This window comes from Sorex fumeus, unplaced genomic scaffold (assembly GCF_029834395.1).
Source record: "Sorex fumeus unplaced genomic scaffold, SorFum_2.1 ptg000128l, whole genome shotgun sequence".
Classification (NCBI taxonomy): domain Eukaryota; kingdom Metazoa; phylum Chordata; class Mammalia; order Eulipotyphla; family Soricidae; genus Sorex; species Sorex fumeus.
This window is the reverse complement of record NW_026606185.1, coordinates 29,521,992-29,541,265: the sequence shown is the minus strand read 5'-3', so window position 1 is coordinate 29,541,265 and position 19,274 is coordinate 29,521,992. Positions and strand designations below refer to the sequence as shown.

At 41.3% G+C, this 19,274-nt stretch overlaps 2 protein-coding genes and 1 pseudogene across 2 annotated transcripts in view; 2 read left to right on the top strand and 1 right to left on the bottom strand.

The window, feature by feature from the left end:
- Window positions 1-19,274, bottom strand: part of TAF4B (TATA-box binding protein associated factor 4b) — a 121,363-nt gene that overhangs the window by 92,934 nt on the left and 9,155 nt on the right. The window contains exons 2-5 of the mRNA XM_056137900.1: window positions 15,736-15,881; window positions 14,241-14,348; window positions 4,579-4,731; window positions 4,359-4,481 (exon numbers count right to left, since the gene is read on the bottom strand). Of these exons, the coding sequence (XP_055993875.1) occupies window positions 4,359-4,481; window positions 4,579-4,731; window positions 14,241-14,348; window positions 15,736-15,881 (530 nt within the window). The remainder of the gene's footprint in view (window positions 1-4,358; window positions 4,482-4,578; window positions 4,732-14,240; window positions 14,349-15,735; window positions 15,882-19,274) is intronic.
- LOC130045457 (dolichol-phosphate mannosyltransferase subunit 3-like) lies at window positions 1,095-1,376 on the top strand. Its single transcript, XM_056138398.1, has one exon. The coding sequence runs from the start codon at window positions 1,095-1,097 to the stop codon at window positions 1,374-1,376; it is 282 nt and encodes a 93-aa protein (XP_055994373.1).
- LOC130045606 (uncharacterized) lies at window positions 4,099-4,212 on the top strand (annotated as a pseudogene).

Genomic DNA, 19,274 nt, shown 5'->3' with positions numbered 1-19,274 from the left:
ATATAAAGTATGCACTCATACAGTTGAGCTCTCATTCTAGACCTAATTGTTAGGGGCCAGAGTGGTAGTACAGCAGGTATTTGCCTTGCGCATGGTCAACCTGGATTTTGCCCCCACATCCCTAATCCTTGCCAGGAGTAACCCCTAAGCATCACCAGTGAGGCCCAGAAAAACCAAACCTAGACCTAAGTGTTACTTTTTTTTTTCTTTTTGGGTCACATCCAGTGATGCACAGGGGTTACTCCTGGCTCTGCACTCAGGAATTACTCTTGGACCATATGGGATGCTGGGAATTGAACCTGGGTCACCACATGCAAGGCAAATGCCCTACCCACTGTGCTATTGCTCCAGCCCCTAAGTGCTAATTTTTTTTAAGTTATAGTTCCAAGCTCAATCCCACAGAACCAAAATGCCTTTGGGAGTTCTCAACTTTTCAGAATATAAAGGTATCCTATAAAATGTTTGAGGAGCCAAAGAAATAGCTTCTTAAGCTAGGAGTAGCACACCAGACTGGATAGGATGTAAGGTGAAAGGCATCTAATCTCTATGAATAAAATATCAATACAGGAGGCTTAACCTGTAACAACATTTTAGTAATCTCTTATACAACAATATTCACTTACTTTCTTTTAAGCAAATATTTTTGGATCATTGTTTTAGCAAATTATAACAAGCAATAGAAAATAAATTACTGAGGGCCTGCTATGTGGGCAGGCTTAGGGGTGGTTGGGAAAATTGGAGAGAATGGTGGTGGGAAGGTACTATGGTGGTGGGGCTGGTGTTGGTAAACTGAATGTCTGTAGCAAATCATCATGAACAACCTTATAAAACACAGTGTTTATACAACATTGAAGAAATAGCTCCTAGCTGACATCTCCTGGGCTTTTCTGGAATCTAGCTGGAATCCTCTCTTCTCTTCTGGCTAGGTGATAGCAGCCGCCACAGCCAACCTATGTCGTATCAATAGGCCCATCACTCTCAGCAAACCTCACACAGCTCAGTTATAATTTCTTGTCACTGACTGAAGATGGACAGGGAACTTAAAAAACAACTCCCACTCTCTGGGAAGGGAAGGTGCGGTACAGACAGCGACCATGACGAAGTTTGCGCAGTGGCTGTGGGGACTGCTGCTCCTGGGCTCTGTCTGGGCGGCCCTGACCTTGGGAGCCCTGGGTCTAGAGCTGCCCTCAGTGTGCCAGGAGGTGCTATGGCCACTGCCTGCCTACTTGCTGGTGTCCACCGGCTGCTATGAGCTAGACACCATGGGCTACCACGTGGCCACTTTCCACGACTATGAGGATACCGCCCGTGAGCTGCAGAGCCAGATCCACGAGGCAAGAGCTGACTTAGCCCTCAGGGGGATGCGTTTCTGGTAAATTTCTGTGGTAACTCACTCATTTACCTCACTCATTCCCACCACACTCCCCATGCCCCATTAAAGACCATGTTTATTTTCTAAAAAAACAAAAACAAAAACAAACAAAAAACTCCCAAGGGCTGGAGCAATAGTACAGCGGGTAGGGCATTTGCCTTGCAGGCGGCCAACCAGATTCAATTCCCAGCATCCCATATGGTACCCTGAGCACCGCCAGGGAAAATTCCTGAGTGCAGAGCCAGGAGTAACCCCTGTGCATCGCCGAGTGTGACCCAATAAGCAAAAAAAAAAAAAAAAACTCCCAGCCTAATCCCAGGGGTGCTACCTACAAAAATTCATGTGCAGCACAATAAATCCAACAAAAAGATGTATAGGAGCCCAACAACGTCACTAAGTGAAACCAGTACCACAGAAATTTACCAGAACTGTAAATTCTGAGAGTAACTTCAGTGACACCATGTTGAGGATGTTTTTATGAGCTCAAAGAAAGAAAGGCATAGTCAGCAAATCACAAGAAAATATGGAGTGAAATGAGAAAACTAGAAACAGAAATGAAAGAAATTAAGAGTATGATAAGTGATATAGAACATTCAATAGAAGTTCTGAGCAGCAGAATAACATTAGCTGAAGAAAAGATCAAGAAGGCTCAAGATGAGATGCTGGAAACCTCTAGAAAACAAGAGAAGATAGAATTAAGTCTGAAAACAAACTTGGGTCCTTGCACATGAAAAGCATGTGCCCCCGACCAAAATTATTTCCTTGGTCCCTCTAGTTTTTTAAAAAAAGTAAAAGCACACCATACTATATATTTATTATATTGAGGGCGATCTGGCTGCGACATCTGTCACCCCATTGATTGCCAGGGTTGATTCGGCTGATCTGGCTGGCTAGGCGGGTGTCCCCTTCCTCCCTCACCGCTCCATGTGCGTCCCTCCCGAAGCTGCGCGCTCAGTCGAAGAGGACGGCCTTCCCCGATAGAGACAGACCGGTCTTCGGTCGAGAGTATACGAGTAGCTGCGCTCCCCTGCTAGAACCTCCAAACTTATATAATCTTTAAAAAATAAAAAAAGAAAAGAGGCTTCAGGGATGGAAGTGATAATACACCAGGTTAGGCACTTGTCTTGCACTTATCCAACCTGGATTCGATCCCCTGCACCCCATATGGTCTCCCACGCCTATCAGGAGTGATCCCTGAACATAGAGCCAGGAGTAAGTCCTGAGTACTGCCAAGTGTGGGCCACACCCCCCAAAAGAAACAAACAAAAACAGCCTTCAGAAAGAAGCAAAAACAAAACCAGAGAGAGTTCAAGAGGTAAGATGCTTGACTTGCATGCAGTTAATCCTATTTTAATACCCAGCACCAAATACAGTCTCCTGAGCCCCACCAGGAGTGGCCCCAGAGTTTAGAAGATGTCAAGATCTTCTCCAACTCCAGGCATTACACCAGACTGAGTCTCATCCGGGGCTTCCCTTAGCGGATTGTGTGAACCCTCCACTAACCCAAACAGAGCCCTGGCAGCAAAAATCCTCCACAACCCAATCATCACCATGCTCTCAGGGCCAGACTCCACAGGCTCGGTCTCATCCAGGAATGAATCTGTTGAAAAACTCAGGTATGTGGGTTTTGTGACCAAAACGTCCAGGTTCTCAGGGAGTTGGGGATGGGTGATCTCCCCATATCCCCGTTCTTCCTGGAATCTGGCCATCAAGCCCACGAACTGCCTCTGGCACCATATAAGCTCATTAGTGACCATGATCCAGAGACTCACAAATAAATTTTGGAAAGAGCAACAAGCTGTAGAGATGCCTCTAGACCCCAAAGTCACCATCCAGTTAAAAATTAAACTCTAGCTGTATCACATCCACGAATTTTAGAATTCCTGGAGCAAGTACAGCTGCGCAACATCTCATACTCTACACTACTAATATACCAGGAGTAGCACACCACATTGGATGGAATGTAAAGTAGAAGGCAACCAATCTTGATCAATATTATACACAAGGCTTAACCTGAAACAACATGTTAGTAACCTCTTATACAAGGGTTTAATTGCTCCAGGGTGAGATACAACACTCCTCATACACTTTCTTCTAAGGAAATCTTTTTGATCATTTTTAGTGAGCACAGTGGGTAGGGAGTTTGGCTTGCACACGGCCAACCTGGGTACGATTCCTCTGCCACTCTCAGGGAGCCTGGCAATCTACCAAGAGTATCTTATCCGCATGGCAAAGCCTGGCAAGCTACCTGTGCCGTATTCAATATGCCAACAACAGTAACAAGAAGTCTCACAATGGAGATGTTACTAGTGCCTGCTCAAGCAAATAGAAGAACAATGAGAGGATAGTGCTACAGTGCTCTTCATAACAAGCATTGCAAAATAAATTATTTAGGACCTGCTATTGGGGCAAGCTTAGGTGCTGATTGGGAAACTGGCAATAAGGGTGGTGGAAAATTGTAATAGTGTTGGGATTGGGATTGGAATACTGAATGTAATAAATCACTGTGAACACTGTCACTGTCACTGTCCTCCCTTTGTTCATCGATTTTCTTGAGTGGGCCCAGTAATATCTCCACTGGAGACTTTGTTACTGTGTTGGGCATATAGAATATGACACGGGTAGGTTGCCAGGTTTTGCCGTGCAGGCAAGATACTCTTGGTAGCTTGCCAGGCTCTCCGAAAGGGGTGGAAGAATAGAACTCGGGTCGGCCATGTTGGCGGCCATTGTTGTATGAAAGGAGAGAAGGTTAGCATTCCCCTTGACAAGGATAGAAGAGGCTTCAGCCTGCAACACTGTGAACAACTTTATAAAATTTAAAAATAAACAAATTTGTTTTTAGAAAAGAAGGGGAAAAAAGATCTGCCTTAACTCCTCTCCATAACCCAAAGGGAAAAAAATGTATCTAAAATAAACCTTATTTTAAAACTTTTTCCCCATTTATAGAATTCTTACAAACATTGTAAGTTTATTAGTACTAACTTACCAGAAGTTGTTCCACCAGTTTCTTTACATTCTTCCCCATTTCTGGGGACTGTGATCCACTACATGCTAGTTTTATTAACATTGCAAGGAAGTTCTTACATTTCTTCACATTTTCCAACATTGTCTAATATAGATATACAAACAAACACAAATGTTAGAAAATCAAATACAAGGACATTTGTAAAGAGCTGTTCTTATGTAAGGTACAAATGAGAGCTCACTGGAGTAAGGTTAGCCTGAGCAGTAGGTGTTTTGACCTTGGCTTCATTTGCAGGTGTAGATGTTGCTCCCAAACTCGAAGACTTCAGGTTTGTTACAGTAGTCAATGGTTTTACAGGTGTAACTGTGACAACATTGGTTGGCACTGCCACTGTCTGAAATTAAAAGTAGTGTATATTTAGATACAATGATGTACTATCATAGTAGGTCTCAATTCACATTTATTACACATAGATTACACATAGATCTTGACATCTTCATTTTATGTTATGCTCTATTAAACTAAAGCAATGCAACACAGTTAATAAGAGCTTGAGACTAGCAAACCTGGGTTTCATTCTAAGAATCTAACTGCCTACTTTTCATTGATACCAATCAAAAATTAACTTAGAATAATTTAATCTTCCTAACCTATTATTCCTGTCTGTAAAAAACAAAAATACAATGGTAACTACTATCTTCATTTATTATCAATACTTTTTCAAAAAGGTTTGCAATGGCAAGTATTTATGTAAAAATACAAAACTTTCATTTTTTCTTTTCTATTAAGAAAATATACTAATTATATTCCAGTAAGCTCTTTGAGTAAATATAATAAATATTATGAAATATGTTTTCATATTAAAAAGAAATGTTTCACCTTCTACTGAAATTAGGTATGAGTATAGCACCACCTACAGGATTAAAAGTTTAATGCAAGAAATCACAAGAAATAGTTTCTTAAGCAACCCTTATTTTATTTATTTCAAAAGAATTTATTATTTTTGCTTTTGTTTTGGGTCATAACCAGCAATTCTCAGGGGTACTACTGGCTCAACACTCAGGAATTACTCCTGGCAGTGTTCTGGGCCCTCCCGTTGATCATCGATTTGCTCGAGCGGGCCCAGTAACGTCTCCATTGGAGACTTTGTTGTTACTGTGTCTGGCATATCGAATACTCTCGGTAGCTTGCCAGGCTCTCCGAGAGGGGCGGAGGAATCGAACTCGGGTTGGCCATGTTGGCTGTGTGCAAGGCAGACGCCCTACCCGCTGTGCTATGATACGGGAAGCCAGGGTGAATTGAATCTGCTTGCAAGACAAGTGTCCTACCCACTGTAGTATAGCTCTGACCCCAAGCAACCCTATTTTAAAGACAAATAGCACTGCACTGTCCTCCCATTGTTCATATATTTGCTCGAGGGCCCAGTAATGTCTCCATTGTGAGACTTAGTTACAGTGTTTGGCATATCGAATAGGTCACGGGTAGGTTGCCAGGCTTTGCTGTGCGAGTGAGATAGTCTCAGTAGCTTGCTGGACTCTACGAGAGGGACAGAGGAATCAAACTTGGGTTGGCCACGTTGGCCACATGCAAGGCAAATGCTCTACCTGCTGTGCTATTGCTCCAGCCCAAAGACAAATAGTAAACATTACAGATGAGTAAAGTTTGGAAATGGAAAAGAGAATAGCGTTACTCTCTCACACATAGTGTTTTAAAGGCTGAACACAAGTCAACTGCTATCATCAAAAATATTTCAAAAGTTAAGAGACATAAAATTGAATTACAATAAAGATTTTCCACTTTATGAGACTGGAGTTTATATCAGACCAGAGTGTCTTTGTAAAAATAATTTTAATTTGGGGCTGGTTCGACAGCACAGCAGGTAGTGCGTTTGCCTTGCACGTGGCCCACCTGGGTCTGGTTCCCAGCATCCTATATGGTCTCCTGAGCACTGCCAGGAGTGATTCCTGGCAGAGCCAGGAGTAACCCCTGTGCATTGCCAGATGTGACCCAAAAAGGAAAAAAACCCCACAAATAATAATACTGTACTGTAGTACTGTCCTCCTGTTGTGCTTCGATTTACTTGAGTGGGCACCAGTAAAGTCTCCATTGTGAGACATGTTGTTACTGGTTTTGGCATATTGAATACACCACAGGGAGCTTGCCAGGCTTTGCCATGCGGATGGGATACTGTCGGTAGCTTGCCAGGCTCTCTGAAAGGGATGGAGGAATCAAACCCAGGTTTAATTCAAAAATCATTTCTAATCCACAGTAAGACTCAATACACCCTTAATTTTTTAAAACAAGGGCAGGCCATACCCAGCAGTGTTCAGGGCCTATGCCCATTTCTATGGTTGGGAGTTGCACCTGCAACTGGCAATGCTCAAGGGACGCTGGGGTACTGGGGACTGAATCCAGGCCTCCAGTGTTCATCCCGTTGAGTTATCTGACTGCTGAATTTATCTTGTAATTCCAGAGCACAGAGCTTTCAACAAGGAAAAGTAAAGTTTTAAGGATGAAATTGAAAATTAAAAATACCAACTAATTATAAAGATGAACTAAAAAATGAAATGCTAAGCAAAAAAGGTAGTATTAAAACTGCACCTGGGGGCTGGAGCGATAGCACAGCGGGTAGGGTGTTTGCCTTGCACACGGCCGACCTGGGTTCAATCCCCGGCATCCCATATAGTCCCCCAAGCACCGCCAGGAGTGATTCCTGAGTGCAGAGCCAGGAATGACCCCTGAGCATTGCTGGGTGTGACCCAAAAAGCAAAAATAAATAAATAAAAATAAAACTGTCACTGTCCTCCCATTGTTCATCGATTTGCTCGAACGGGCACCAGTAACGTCTCCATTGTGAGACTTGTTGTTACTGTGTTTTGGCATATTGAATACATCATGGGTAGCTTGCCAGGCTTTGCCGTGCGGCCGAGATATTCTCGGTAGCTTGCAGGGCTCTCTGAGAGGGGCAGAGGAATTGAACTCGGGTCGGCCATGTTGGCTGCGTGCAAGGCAAACACCCTACCCAATGTGCTATCGCTCCAGCCCAAAACTGCCCCTAAATTAGTAAAATTCTACTAAATATAAACAATCTGTAAGGCAATAATGAAAAAGTTGCCTATTTTTCAATTTTAAAATATATAATTAGAGGTGCTCTCAGGAGGTCTGGGACTCCACCAGTGATTCCTGGTCAACCTGGCTTGCAGTTCCGAACAGGGACCCAAGGGTGCAATGCTGCTCTAGACCTGAAGTACCAGTAATACTCAGGTCATACAAATATTACTAGAGGCCTCCAGGTCCAGTTCAGTTATGCTCGACAGCCTCCAGGACTGCATCTGCCAAAATTGGAAGACTATGTGGTACTGGGAAGCGAACCCAGATAAAGTATATTTCAAGGAGGATCATTTGTAAATCATATGTCAATCTAATAATAAGTCAATATTGGGGGACAGAGAGATACTACAGGAGATAAAGTGTCATTGATCCCAGTTAGATCCCTGGCATCACATATGGTTCCCCTATACACCACCAGAGGTCACTCCTGACCACACAGCTAGAAATTAATTATGCTAGCACCCCAAGATGTGGCCCCCCACCAAAAACAAATAAAAATTAAAATTAATATATATCTTAATACAACATAAAATTGAACATGGATTTTAAACTATAATATGTAATATTTAAATACTCAGTATTGTTTAATATTTAATACAATAATATTTAATAGGGCTGGAGTGATAGCACAGCAATAAGGCGTTTGCCTTGCACTTGGTCAACCCGGCCAACCCGAGTTCGATTCCTCTGCCCCTCTCAGAGAGCCCGGCAACCTACCGAGAGTATCTCGCCTGCACGGCAAAACCTGGCAAGCTACCCATGAAGTATTCGACATGCCAAACCCAGTAACAAGTCTCACGATGGAGACGTTACAGGGCCTGCTTGAGCAAATCAATGAAACACAGAAGGACAGTACAGTGCAATGCAATATTTAATAGATCTAACATTCAATAGATACTATACTAGTTAATAGTTCTGACATTTCAAGTCATCTTAAACTACTCATACTTATTAAGAAGATACTTTCAAAATTTCTTTAAATACATTTGCCCTTATAATTAATCAAGTACAGAATTCTATCTTCTCTATTCCTCATGTTCTAGATCCTTATTCAATCTTAAGTGAGATTCTCTCCTCGAAAGCTGGCACTAATATCATTCACTAACTTCACTGGACAATGTCTACTCATTTAGCAGTAATCTACCAACTTAAAATATACAATTTCTAGGAAAAGTTATAAACAAGAGATCTCCAAACCTACTCGGATTGGGGCCGAGCATCCTCCACCCAGATCCTCCAAATTCCAGTAGGCGGGGGTCACACCCACCAACTGGCCCCCTGGCGCCGTGTAATCCCATCAACGGCCAAGACTCAGAGACTATAAAAACCAGCTCCCGGAACCGCGAGGCTACATTTGTGGCCGCATGACATCTTATTATCTCATTCCTACTTTGGACAAACTGGCAGGCTACCGAATGTAGCCTGCCCACACGGCAGAGTCTGGCAAACTCCCCATGGCATATCCAATATGCCAAATACCAGTAACAATGATGGGTCTCATTCTCCTAAAGAGCCTTGAATATAATCTCAGGGCTAGGATGAAGGAGACGTTACTGGGGCCTGTTCGAGGCAATCGACGAATAACAGGATGATTTGTGATTTGTGATTTGAATATACATAGAACAATAAACACAGGGATAGAATCTAAGCAATATATATATATATATATACACATATATACACACACACACACACATATATATGAGCTGGAACGATAGCACAGCAGGTAGGGCGTCTGCCTTGCACACAGCCAACATGGCCAACCCGAGTTCGATTCCTCCGCCCCTCTCGGAGAGCCTGGCAAGCTACCGAGAGTATCTCGCCCGCATGGCAGAGCCTGGCAAGGTACCCGTGATGTATTCAATATGCCAAACACAGTAACAACAAGCCTCATGAAGGAGACATTACTGGGTCCGCTCAAACAAATTGATGAACAATGGGAGGACCATGACCGTGACATATATATACTATTTTAGAACACTCATTTGTGCTAAATCTTTAAGAAATAGAACAACTTTGAGGGCTAGAACAATAGTACAACAGGTAGTGTGTTAGCCTTATATGCAGCTGACTGGGTTCGATCCCCAGCATCCCATATGGGCCCCTGTGTCAGCCAGAGTGAACCTTGATACATCCTGATGCCTCAACATCCTCACAAATGAGTTGTGAGCATCCCAGGTGAACAACTGCTGGTCCTAGTCACAAGTTCCCCTTTCCATCCTCATCTGTGAAAATCAAATACACATACACTGCCTCATATCTTTTACTTCTATTCTCTATCCTAGACATTTTGCCTAGGTCTTAATTGCATTAGCCTCTTATTTATCTGAACCCCATTCTCTAGGTTTTTCTCCTGTATGATTCCCTACAAAGATTGCCATACCTCCCTTTCAATAACCTGAGAGCATAAGCCTTTCACTTTCATACTCCTCTGTAGCAGTTTTCCATGTCTATATCTGACTTATCAGAAGAAAAATACCCACTAAGTTACATAATTCACTGTCCACTGTCCTCCCATTCATCGATTTACCTGAGCAGGCACCAGTAACATCTCCATTGTGAGACCTGTTGTTACTGTGTTTGGCATATCAAATACGTCACGGGTAGCTTGCCAGGCTTTGCCGTGCGGGTGAGATACTCTAGGTAGCTTGCGGGATTCTCCAAGAGGGGTGGAGGAGTCGAACTTGGGTCAGCCAGGTCGGTCACGTGCAAGGCAAATGCCCACCTGCTGTGCTACTTGATAGCAAGTTACATAATTATTGCTCATAAAACTCAGTTGGCCAAATCATACCCTTTGGTCTAATAATTTCTTTCAAATTTATCCAGAGTTTGAGATACTCAGTACAGAGGTCATTACCAAAAGAATTTCCAAAATCACATAGATTTACAAAATTACCCCAAATACTGACAAAACCATTCAGGTTTCTCAGCCTGTCCATATTTATTTTCATATATATAACATGGAGGCAATACTTTCTTATAAAGCAGTCACAAAAACAAAATTCAATAGGTATAAAGCATTTTAAAAGTGTGAAAAACAGGGGGATATGCTGCCAGCAAGTCAATCTGTACCTGCAGGGTGAGGGTATCAGCAGCGTAATGGTGGCTTCGGGCTGATATCTGATACCCAAAAATTGTCACTGTACCTTTGGTCGAACCCCAACAACTTGGAATCAAGCTTCCTAAGAAATTAAATGGCCAAAAGTAAGGTATGTGGGAGCCACACCCACAAACCACCTCTGGCTCAGCTATACAAGCTCATTTATCAGCAGTATTTCAGAGACCCAGAAATAAATCTGGAAAGAGATTAAAACCCACTGTTAATCTTGGACCCACACAAGGCTGAACAGAATGGAGTAACTTAGAGGGGGGTGGATTAGCCTGATTCCCACCCAAGCAGAGCTCCCAGCAGCAACTTGTTTCCACAATCTAAAATCGCCACATTCCCCCACTGACTCCACTGTCTCAGGACAGGCCCACTATGTAGGTTCTTCTACTGGTCTTGCTCCAGAGACCCATAAGTAAATCTTGGAAGAGATCAAAAGCCATAGTTAATCTCAGACCCCTGTATGTCTGAATAGAGTGGGGTAAATCAGATGGGGGCAGGTTGGCCTCAAGCCCACCCAAGCAGAGCCCCCCCACAGGCACTTGCTTCCACAATCCGAAATTGCCAACATACCCCCAGACTGACTCCACCATCTCAAAATGGACCTCACTGAGATATAATCTACTGAAAATTCAGGCATGCGGGTTTTGTGACTGAAATCTCCAGGCTTTCTCCAGGTTGGGATGGGCAACCTCCTCCCAATCACTCCCTGTACTTCGGGAGCCTCAGCAGTCACATCCACACCACAAAACTGCCAGCCACCCTGTTAAAAAGCTACTCTAGTCTTATTGTCCTGACAAAATTACTGAATGCCCTGAACAAACACGATGACCTCTTAGCACCTGTATTACATACCATAATGCACAAAAGGAAAAGGAGGGGGGAGGAGGGAGATGGGGAGAGAGAGAGAGAGAGAGAGAGAAAGTGCCTCTCATAGAGGGAGGTCAGGGGTGGGAGGGTGGGGGAAAAGGACATTGGTGGTGAGACGTGGACACTGGTGGAGGGATGGGTAAAACCCCATTATGACAGCTTTGGTAATGGTCTATCTCATGGATTATTCAATTAATTTTATTAATTATTTAAATAATTGCAGAGTCTCCTGCCCCCGTTCCTACATCTTATTATCTCATTCCTACTTTGGACAAACTGGCAGGCTACCGAATGTAACCTGCCCACATGGCAGAGTCTGGCAAACTCCCCGTGGCATACCCAATATGCCAAATACCAGTAACAATGATGGGTCTCATTCTCCTAACTCTAAAAGAGCCTTGAATATGGCACTTTTTAAAAAAATCTCAGGGCTAGGACGAAGGAGACGTTACTGAGGCCTGCTCGAGGCAATCGACAAATAACAGGATGGTCGTCGTCATCGTGAATAAATTAATATTAAAATATAAAATAAATTAATTGAATATTAAATTAATATATGGAGTTCATGTCCACTTTAATCAGCTTAATAAATGGCTGAATAAATAGCAGTACTCCTACATTAAAAAGAAAGTATCAAGAAGATTAAGTGTTTAACTGGTAGCCACTATTAGAGGGAAAACAATAACCATGAAAATCTGTTTTTATTGCTCGTCATCTTTGCTAGAGAATAAGAATGAGAGGGCTGTAACTAAATATATTTTGGTACACCAATAGAGGGCTTCAGTCTACCAGTTTCACATAATATGCTTCAGAAAACACATTCTCCATATGGCAAAGAAAGTCTACGAGTGTTGCATGACCAAATCATCTACTGACTGTACCAGGTAGGGCAATGGTTTTGTACACTGCCAGGCTATAAGTGTAGAAAGGCTGAAAACTAGTGGTTATAAATATGGGTCTATGGAGCAGTATCCAGAAAACTGCTGGTATAAGAAGGTTGAAAAGGTTGACCCAGAAACTGCTAGCCTAGGAAATATCACAATAGGTTGCAGAAGGTCAAGGTAGAGTGTAAACTCAGATGCAACATTTTTATAGCTGGAATTCCATCTTCTATCTTCCATGACTCGGTCATGGAGTTATAAAAAATTAAATATGGTACTTATGTTCCCAATAGGTCAAATACAATACCTCAGGGAAGAAGGTCTAGTCATGGCCTTCATGACCTCTTAAACTATCGAGATTAAAAGGTAAAGGTAAAGGTAAAGGTAAAGGCCCTCCCGTCGATCGTCGATTTGCTCGAGCGGGCCCAGTAACGTCTCCATTGGAGACTTTGTTGTTACTGTGTCTGGCATATCGAATACTCTCGGTAGCTTGCCGGGCTCTCCGAGAGGGGCGGAGGAATCGAACTCGGGTCGGCCATGTTGGCCGCTTGTAAGGCGAACGCCCTACCCGCTGTGCTATCACTCCAGCAGATCGAGATTAAGAGTTGGGAATTAACATACAGCGCTATTGAATGCATACTGAAGGAGAGTGACAATGAGTATCAACTTCAATTTAACTTTATTAATATCCTCTTCTTTGTTTCCTCGAGGAAGAAACCCACTATAACCCTAGAAGAACTGGCCTTCAAGGAAGCCAATTACCAGCATTGAAAGAAATAGACTTACATACCATCACAGGGCAAAATCTATGAGACCTAACTGCTGGGAATGCTACTAGACACTTCCAGTTGTCAGTTCCTTCAGGGTTTGCCTCAGAGAATTACCTAACCCATGAGTTAATAGTCCCTCGAGAATCCCAACTAATTCTAACCACAGGGAAGGAATTAAGGCCTTGTCAACTATATTGTTACAAAACAGGGTAACTCAGACATGCCATAATTTTTCTTTCATGTGGTAGAGATAGGTCCAGTGAAAAAGCACTATTTAGGTCTAGCATGCTGAGAGCCACAAGGGCTACACCCAGCAGTACTCAAAGGTGTTAGTGGTGGTATGATAGAAATATGGTGCCAGGAATCAAACTCAGGACCTTTACATGAAAATCTCCGTAACCCTGAATTATCTCCCTGGCCTCTGAGTTATCTCCCTGGCCTCTGACTGGTCATATTTCTTTCTAATTCTTCACCGGATTGGCTGAAGTTTTATTGGGACTACATTAAGTTCAAAAACTTATTTACTCTGTCCCTTCCAGAGGTATCAATTCTTAAATAAGTATCACATCCACCAAAAATTCAGTCACAGCACCTGCTTCTAGACACTGAGATACTTTGGTATTGGATATATCAGTATTACTCAAAATATTCAAGTAAAACTTTAGGATTTCAGGAATATGTACTATGTTTATCCTGCTATCTCCATATTTTCAACAGTTTCCAATTTAATAATGTCATCATATATTAGTGATGGCCACGACCCAGAGCTATAAAACCCAGCTCCCATTCATGGCCACGTGACATCTTATTATCTCATTCCTACTTTGGACAAACTGGCAGGCTACCAAATGTAACCTGCCCACACGGAAGAGTCTGGCAAACTCCCCGTGGCGTAACCAATATGCCAAATACCAGTAACAACGATGGGTCTCATTCTCCTAACCCTGAAAGACCCTTGAATATGGCACTTTTTAAAAAATCTCAGGGCTAGGACGAAGGAGACGTTACTGGGGCCTGCTCAAGGCAATCGACAAACAACAGGATGGTTGTGATCGAGATATTTCAGTATCACATAGTTAGCAACATATACATCTGAAATGACTAAATAACAGAGAAAGATGAAATAACCAATGAATGCATAGCCACAACTCAAGTCACAACTTACCTGAACTGAGGAAGACTTTGGAACAGTAGTTACCACAGTAGTTCCTATTTGTGACAATTTGTTAACAGGTGCCACTGCTACTTTCTTGATTACTTGTGAACCAGAATTCTGCAGGTAGGGATGAAAATAACATTGTCAATATTATTAAATATTGAAAAATATGTCATCAATATTATTAAAGTTAAATCATTATGAGGAACATTTAAGCACTTTATCAGAGTAAAGTTCTGTTATAAAAGGCTTCATAACCTTATAGATTCTATGCATATTCCCTAATATAAACCTAGCTGGTAAATAGACCAGCTGACACATCATATTCCTTTTGCTCACACCAAAACATAAATATTTTTGTTTAATATCAAATCACGGATTACGGTCCTCCCGTTGTTCATCGATTTGCTCGAGCGGGCCCAGTAACGTCTCCATCGTGAGACTTCTTGTTACTGTGTTTGGCATACCGAATACATCACGGGGAGCTTGCCAGGCTTTGCCATGCAGGCAAGATACTCTCGGTAGCTTGCCAGGCTCTCCGGGAGGGGTGGAGGAATCAAACTCGGGTCGGCCATGTTGGCTGCGTGCAAGGTAAATGCCCTACCGCTGTGCTATCGCTCCAGCCCAATATCAAATTATAAACAAAAAATCTATTAACCTTATCTTCTTAATCCACAGCAGTGAGATAAAGCAAACTATAAAAAGAAGCATTTTTATTAAGGGAGGGTGGACTCCGGGAGCCCAGAGGCAGCAGTTCAATGCTAGAGTCTGAAGATCCAGTACTACTTGAGACCTGCAGTGCCAGGACCACCAGGGTCATCCGAACAGTGTTCAGGGGGCTTCCACACCCATACCTGGCAATTCTCAGAACATGTGGGCATAGGTCAAACCCAGGTTAGAAACATGATAGACATATGCTCCAGTCACTGTCCTAACTCTTACCAAAAAGAACCATGATATAATAGAGAAAATGAATGACTGAGAACCTAGAATCAAATTAAGACAACATCAAATAGAGAGGAAGAACTGGCAAAGAATAGTATCACAGAATACTAAATGCTAACACAGAGCAGTATCACAGAAAACAGCCTTTCATGAGGATGAGCCTGACTCAGCAAGAAAATGTTATAAAACATTCAGTACTTTCTGTGTAAGCACAAAAAGATGTTAGTAAGACTTCAGGCACATAAAATATACTTCAGATACCTAGAAAGATTATGGATATAAAATTATAGAGCTGAATGGTTAGTTTTTTTTCCATTCAGAGATGCAACTATTCTTCCGAACGTTCCATAGAATTATAAAATATCTGACCATGAAAACTGCATTTTCATTATTTTATTAGTTTAGCACCTACCAAATGGCAAAACCAAACATGCTGATCAATTTTACTTATTTTTTTAAAGGTGACTTAATTCATAAAGCTGAGTGGGATTATTTCTTTGATTATACAGAAATAGTAACTACAAAGCTAAGAAAATGGAACAAAACTAAGGTTCATTACCGGCACTGTACAGATTTTGACTGTTTGAGTATTTGTTGGTACAGCTGGCCTTGAAGTTATGTTACTTGCTGTCTCATTTCTTGTTACAGCTTGCTGAGGAGATACCAACATCAACTGACCACTGTTACTTTTTATTAAAACTGTTCCTGTAATTAAAAGAGGAAAAAAAGTTAACCTCTGAGCTAATAAAGGAAGCATAAGTGTAGAATAATACTGGTTTGTCCTTTCTCCCTTGCCACAGGGAGTTTAGGTTTATCGGTTTACACCCATCACAGTGCTCCCTAGTCACTCCCATTCTTCTGTGTTTATCTTTAAACTTTTCTCTGTGCTCTCCTCCCCAACCAGTTAATCACCTTTTCCCCTAATCAGATTCTGTTAATTTGTAAGATCACATCCTTCTAAGGACACTGAACTTGTAAGTTATGTCTTTTACATAGTTTACCTTAAAGCAATATCCTTTCTGTATGGATACAGGAAGACAGTTAACATTATGCTTTGTAACTTGGGAGTTGATTGACTCCAAATTATATTTACTCCTGGGCATCTGCTTTCTCGACTCAGTTGCCCTTAGTTCCTAGCATCCCAAAAGCAGGGTCCCGATGAGGGACTGAATGGACTCAAGGCAAGTTGTGAGCTACCCTGGCATCAAAATAGGCGAGGCCAAACACAACTATTAGTTGAGGGCATGATCATGGACAAATGCTATCCTGATCCAAAAGACTAGGACCCTGCTGGGGTTAGGAAGACTAAACTGGCCTGAGGACTGTGGTCTGGAATATATAGTGAGATGTCCTCAGGAAGAACCAAACTATAAATTTTTAATCTCTTACTGTGCTCATACAAAATGATACTGCTAGAAATATTAAAAGTAGATTTACTACAACTATTTAAGTGGATTACTAGCTGAGGAAAGAACACACCCTCGTAGGGATCCCACCCTTGAGCGGATCTCCTAGTAATCTGGAGTAATCTCTTTAGATGAGACTTTATCCTTGAGTTAATCTCCTGGAGGAGCTGTCTTTGTTGATTTGTTAATGTTCAACTCACCTTTGTGTAATCACCCTATGTGATTGCTATGTAAATTAAGACTTTAAGAGTGGAGGGGGCAGAGTCAGATCCAGAGGCGGGATGGAGAATGAGGGGGGAGCAAGAGGGAGAATAAGAGGGGACTCGGGAGAGAGAAGCAGAAGGGGATTGGAGATTGGAATAAACTCCAATTGATACCGACCAGCCTCGGTCCTTCCTTCCTTCTCCTACCTATTGCCTCCCCAGGGCGGGGGAAGCGGCCCAAGACCACCTGAACGCAGGTGGCAAGAGAGAGAGTGCTGCCGGCCTTTTGAAAACACACACATAAGCACCATATTTTCTTTTTCCATTTCCTTCAACATTAAAAATTCTCTAAAAAGTGATTAGTAGATTCTAACTTCCATGGCTATTATAAAATAAGATATGGGAAAATGTTTTCACCTTCAAAAGAAAAAAAGTACGAGGAAAAGAACAATGAAAAGAACCAGGAAAAAAGTTTTCAAAGTTTTTTAAAATATTACATGTCTAAGTTGATATTCCTGAAGGAAAACAAGTTACCTAATAACCACATTATTTATAAAGCAGAGTAAGTAAAATGGTACAGTAATGAGAAAAAAAAAATCAGTGGAACAAAGAATCTCAAAATAAACTGATATAAATGTGTCATAGCAAATATTTCTAACAGATACTACAGACAGGTTGGGGAAGAAAAGAGAAATCTCAGTAGCTTTGGGCTAGGTCAAATGGTAATCTACATAAAAAAATAAAAAGCTTTGCAGCAAAAAAAAAAAGTGAGGGCATTAAGGATACAAAAGGGAAAACTACTTCAAACATTTAAATTCGTAGATAATGTAGAAAATTCTTTCTAAATCTGGGACATAAAATAATTTCTTAACACAAGAATTTCTTGATACAACCAACTACATTAAAAGGACATTTCTTTAGCAAAAGATGTCACCAGGTAAAAAGATAAATCAAAAACGGTAGAAATATTATATTCTATGTATACTCAAAAGATAAGTATCAAAAATGCACAACAGTGGAGCTGAGTGACAGTACAGTGGGTAGGGCACTTGCCTCACACAGTTGATATGGGTTCAATACCCAGCAACTGTATGGTCCCCAGAGCAGGAGTAAGCCCTGAGCACTGCCAGTTGTAACCTCTCAAAAAAAAAAAAATGCACAACAGAAACAGAAGATGGGGATTTGACTATGGTAGAGCACATACTATTTGAGACCATGGGTTCAATCCCTATCACAGGAAAAAAAAAATAAAAACAGAGATGCCAATGGTAGACGAGTACAGAGATATGGCTTTCTATTAACTACACAAGCACAGACTACTAAGTCTTGTGGCAATTATGAAATGTTAGTAAAGAGTGAAGCATGAGCTGGACGGTACAGTTGGTAGGGTATTTGCCTTGCATGCGGCCAACCTGAGTTCAATCCCCAACATACCATGTTTCCCTGAACCTATCAGGAATAAGTCCTGAGTCCTGCCAGTTGTGACCCAAAAATAAACCAAAAAAAAGTGTAGCAGCAGAAACTTGAACATCGTGATATATTAGTATAATTTAGTATAAGTGTTTTACTCAACTTTATGTAATTGTGCCAAATTTATTTCCAGTTGCATACCCTCTAACCGAGTTCTTGCTCGTCAGCAGAAGGCACAAACAAAAGAATTCATAGTTGAATCAATATTAATAATATTATTTTCAGAATGATAATGTAAAAAGCTCAACAAAACCTTTACTTATCAAAACAAGTATAACTGATAAAAATTACTTTTAGAAACCACCAGTTCAAGTCTTCAGAAACTGTCCCATTCACATAAAAATTACTATGTGAGGCTGAAAAAATAGTACAGTGGGTACGGCACTTGCCCTGCACGTGGCCAATTTGGGTTCAATCCCCAGCATCCCATATAGTCCCACAAGCAATGCAAGGAATTGTTCCTGAGTACAGAGCCTGAGCATCACCAGGTATGGTCCTCCAACAACAACAAAAGAAAACTTACTACACAATTAATACTTTTCCTTAGACTATACTGGGACTAACTGGCATGTCCAAAAATTTTCCTTTCTTTTTTCTTTTTGGGAAATTAGCTTTGGCTTCTCCATGAAGCTTATTAAAATGCAAATTTAAAAAAATAAAATGGTATATTGTGAAAAACCATTGCTTTAAATTTTTCTTTTTGTTCATCTCTGTGTGTGTGTGTGTGTGTGTGTGTGTGTGTGGTTGTCTGATGCTTTAAAAATTCCAAATATTTATTTCATACAAAAAGGAGGGGAACATGCTAGGTAATTTATGAACTTGAACAATGCTAATGAAAACAGTAGAAGAAACATTTGGAAAAGAAAATATGCATAAAATGTTTGTACTTATATTAAAAGGTAATGATGCAATTGGATTGAGCTGCAAAATTGTAATGCCATATTTTTAATTTATCTCATTGCAAGTTTGAATCAGTTAAAACAGATACACTGTTTATAATACATCTTGTATATCTAGTT